General features: G+C 63.8%; 1 protein-coding gene across 1 annotated transcript in view; it reads right to left on the bottom strand.

The window, feature by feature from the left end:
* The window catches only part of LOC108509912 (C1q-related factor-like), a 24,655-nt gene extending 21,997 nt beyond the window's left edge, over window positions 1-2,658 (bottom strand). The window contains 2 exon segments of the mRNA XM_017839526.1: window positions 2,168-2,398; window positions 2,401-2,658. Coding sequence (XP_017695015.1) covers window positions 2,168-2,398; window positions 2,401-2,658 — 489 coding nt within the window.
* Between the last annotated feature and the right edge of the window lie 402 nt (window positions 2,659-3,060).

Here is a 3,060-nt window from a genome sequence, read left to right as displayed (position 1 = left end):
ACTGCGCAGGCTCGAAGGGTTAATGACCTTTCCCAAATCTTCGCTCGCGAAGACTGGCCATTATCACCCGCCCAAGTGAGGCTCCTCTCGACGAGGTGCTCCCCGGCTCCTGGACATTTATCCAAGAACATCGATATCCTCCAGAGCTGGGGGGTGGGGAGGTTTGGGGTGGTCCCCAGATAAGTTTTGGGGGAGGCAAAAGGGTCAAGGTGAGTTTTTGGGGTGCTCAGTTCAGAGTTACACGGATGCTGCTTGGGAGGAAGAGCCAGCAGTGACAAGCAGCGCTGGGACACCCCAAAATTTGGGGCTGGAGGGTGGGAGAAGACAAAAAAATCCCAACAAAAGGAAATTTAAGCTGTTTGCATGGAGAAAAGCTGCCGAGCAGCTCCTGCTCCTGCTCGGAAGGGCTCGGAGCCGAGGAGTGAAGTGCAGTGGCTGTGACAAGGCTCCTGCCTACCCCCACCCCCCGGCTGCTTTTTGAGGTGAAAACTCAGTTTTGGGTTAATTCGGAGTCCCACATCCTCGGGACAAAGAGGCACCGCAGGGGGTGATGCCAGGGGAAGCGATGGGAAGTGAGAGTGGGGTGGGGTGGGATGGGATGGATCCCAGCAAGGATGCCGGGCTGCGGTGACATCCAGAGAATGGAGCTCGGGTGACAGCTCAGGGGTCACAGCCACGTCTTGTCCCTTGAGTTGTGGCCAGGGGGCACATGGGATGGGAAAGGAGCACCTGAAAACGCGGAGGGGGCAAGGCTGAATCTTGGGTTTGGGGGGATAGGGTTGGGGGGATGTGGGAGTGGGGAGGGGGAAGGAAGGACGTGTGTCCCCCCAGTGTCCCCACACAGCCCGGCCAGGGGTGGGGACATCTCCTCTGGCACAGCAGCAGCAGAACCAGTTCTGAGCTGGGGGTTCAGCCCCTCAAAAGCGGGGCAGGCGCTGCCCCCCTTGAGGCCACCACAGACATTGTCCCTGCCCCCCCCCCAGGGACCCCAGCAGGAACAATGGCACGGCCGGGGGGGGCCAGGGCACCCCCGGGGTACTGAGGGGGTGTCCTAAGGCACCCCAAGGCACAGCAGAGCACATCTCTAGGGCCAAGGAAAGGACTGAGGGACCCTTGGGGACATGTCAGGGTGGGTGGTGACTGTCCCCAGCGCAGACAGGACGGGGGACAGGGATGGGGCACCCGGGGGAGCATGTCTGGGGATGGGAGGGGGATGAGGCTCTCTGGTGCAGGCACCTGGAGCACATCACTGTCCCTGGGAGAAGGATGGGGCACCCCAGATGTGCTCCTTTGGGGCAGCGAGCAGGACAGGGCACCCTGGGGGTGCACCCAGGGCCCATCACTGGGAGAAGGATGGAACATCCCGAGGGAGAATCTCTGGGGCTGGGAGAAGGATGGAGCACACTGAAGATGCAGCTCCAGGGCTGGCAGCAGGACAGGGCACACCGGGGGTGCACCCAGAGTCCTCCATGTCCCCAGGAGAAGGACGGGGCACCCCAGGGGTTACAGATCCATGAGTAGGAGAAGGATGTGGCACCCTGGAGATGCACCCAGAGCCCACCACTGCCTCCAGGAAAGGGACACAGCATCCTGAGGCACATTCCTGGGAAAAGGACGGGGCGTTCCAGGGTCCAGCCAGAGCCCATCTTAACCCCTGGGAGAAGGATGAAGCACCCCAGGGGTGCATGTCTGTGGCTGGGAGAAGGATGTGGCACCCCAGGGATGCACCCAGAGGCCATCATTGCCGCTGGGAGAAGGATGTGACACCCTGGGGAGGTATCCCTGGGGCTGGGAAAAGGATGGGGCCCCTAGGGAAGTGCGCAGAGCCCATCATCGGCATGGGAGAAGGATGTGGTACCCTGAGGGGTCATCCCTGGGGCCAGGAGAAGGATGGAGCACCCACCGGGTGCATCCCTGGGGTTGGGAAAAGAGTGGGACTCCCCAGGAAAGCACCCAGAGTCCACCATCAGCACAAGGGAGAAGGATGTGGCACCCTGGAGGTGCATCCCTGGGGCCAGGAGGAGGATGGAGCACCCGGAGGGTGCATCGCTGGGGCCGGGAAAAGGAGGGAGCACCCCGAGGAAGAATCCAGAGCCCTTCTCCAGTGCTTGGTGGGGGCAGTACCACTCCTGTGCCTGAGGAGGGAGCCGGGATGGGCAGTCCTTACCTGCCCATTCTTGCAGAGGTCTGCCCACATGCTGGTGCCGTCGCTGCTGCGCATGAGGACGTGGTAGGTGAAGTAGCTGCCAGGGATGGCACAGGTGAACTTGCCCGAGGCAGCGTCGTAGCTGTTGCCCAGGTTGGTGACCACGTCGTCGAACTTGAGCACCTTGTGGGGGTTCTTGAGCCCGGCGTAGAAAGCGACCCTCGACACTGTGCTGTAGGTGGCCGTGCTCCCCTCGCCCCCAGTGGCCCCGGCGGCTCCGGTTCTCCGGGTGGTCCCAGCGGTCCTGGTTTCTCCGGTCTGCCCAGTTTTCCTTGCAGACCTTGCACAAGTGTGGAGGGCAGCGGGAGGGGGCCACTCTTGGCAGGCTGCGGGGGGGCGGTGGGGCCGTAGGGCTCGCAGACCATCCAGCAGGTGCCCAGCATCTCTTAGCGGCCGTCGGGCCTGGCGGAGCTCACCAGCACCGGGATGAGCACCACCAGCACCAGCACCATCGCCATCCCCGCTGCGGCCGCCAGCAAAGTTTTGCAGCCCAGGCTGAGCCACCGCCCGACCGGGGCGCGCTGGCACCCAGGGGAGGGAATGCCGACGGGGGGGAGCAAGGCAGGGCAGCGGCTTCATGACCTCCACTGGCTCCGGTGCGCCCCGAGCTGCTCGGGATGCACCCACCCCGACTGGGGAATGCCCACCCGGCCATGGACACGCCATCCATCCCCGGACAGGGCCGTGGTCGCTGATAACTATGCCCTGGACATGCCCCTGCCACGCCCACCCGCGACTACCGGTGCTCCGTGGGAAGGGAAACTGAGGCGGGGGGTTGATGGACCCCAGATGCCACCCTGACGCCCCTACTTAGCACTCGGGACCCCTCGGTCACCCTGGGCCCCTGTCCCCAA

This window comes from Lepidothrix coronata, unplaced genomic scaffold, assembly GCF_001604755.1.
Source record: "Lepidothrix coronata isolate B3197 unplaced genomic scaffold, Lepidothrix_coronata-1.0 Scaffold432, whole genome shotgun sequence".
NCBI lineage: Eukaryota > Metazoa > Chordata > Aves > Passeriformes > Pipridae > Lepidothrix > Lepidothrix coronata.
Note: the sequence above shows the minus strand (reverse complement) of the source record. Positions and strands in the feature narration are given on the sequence as shown.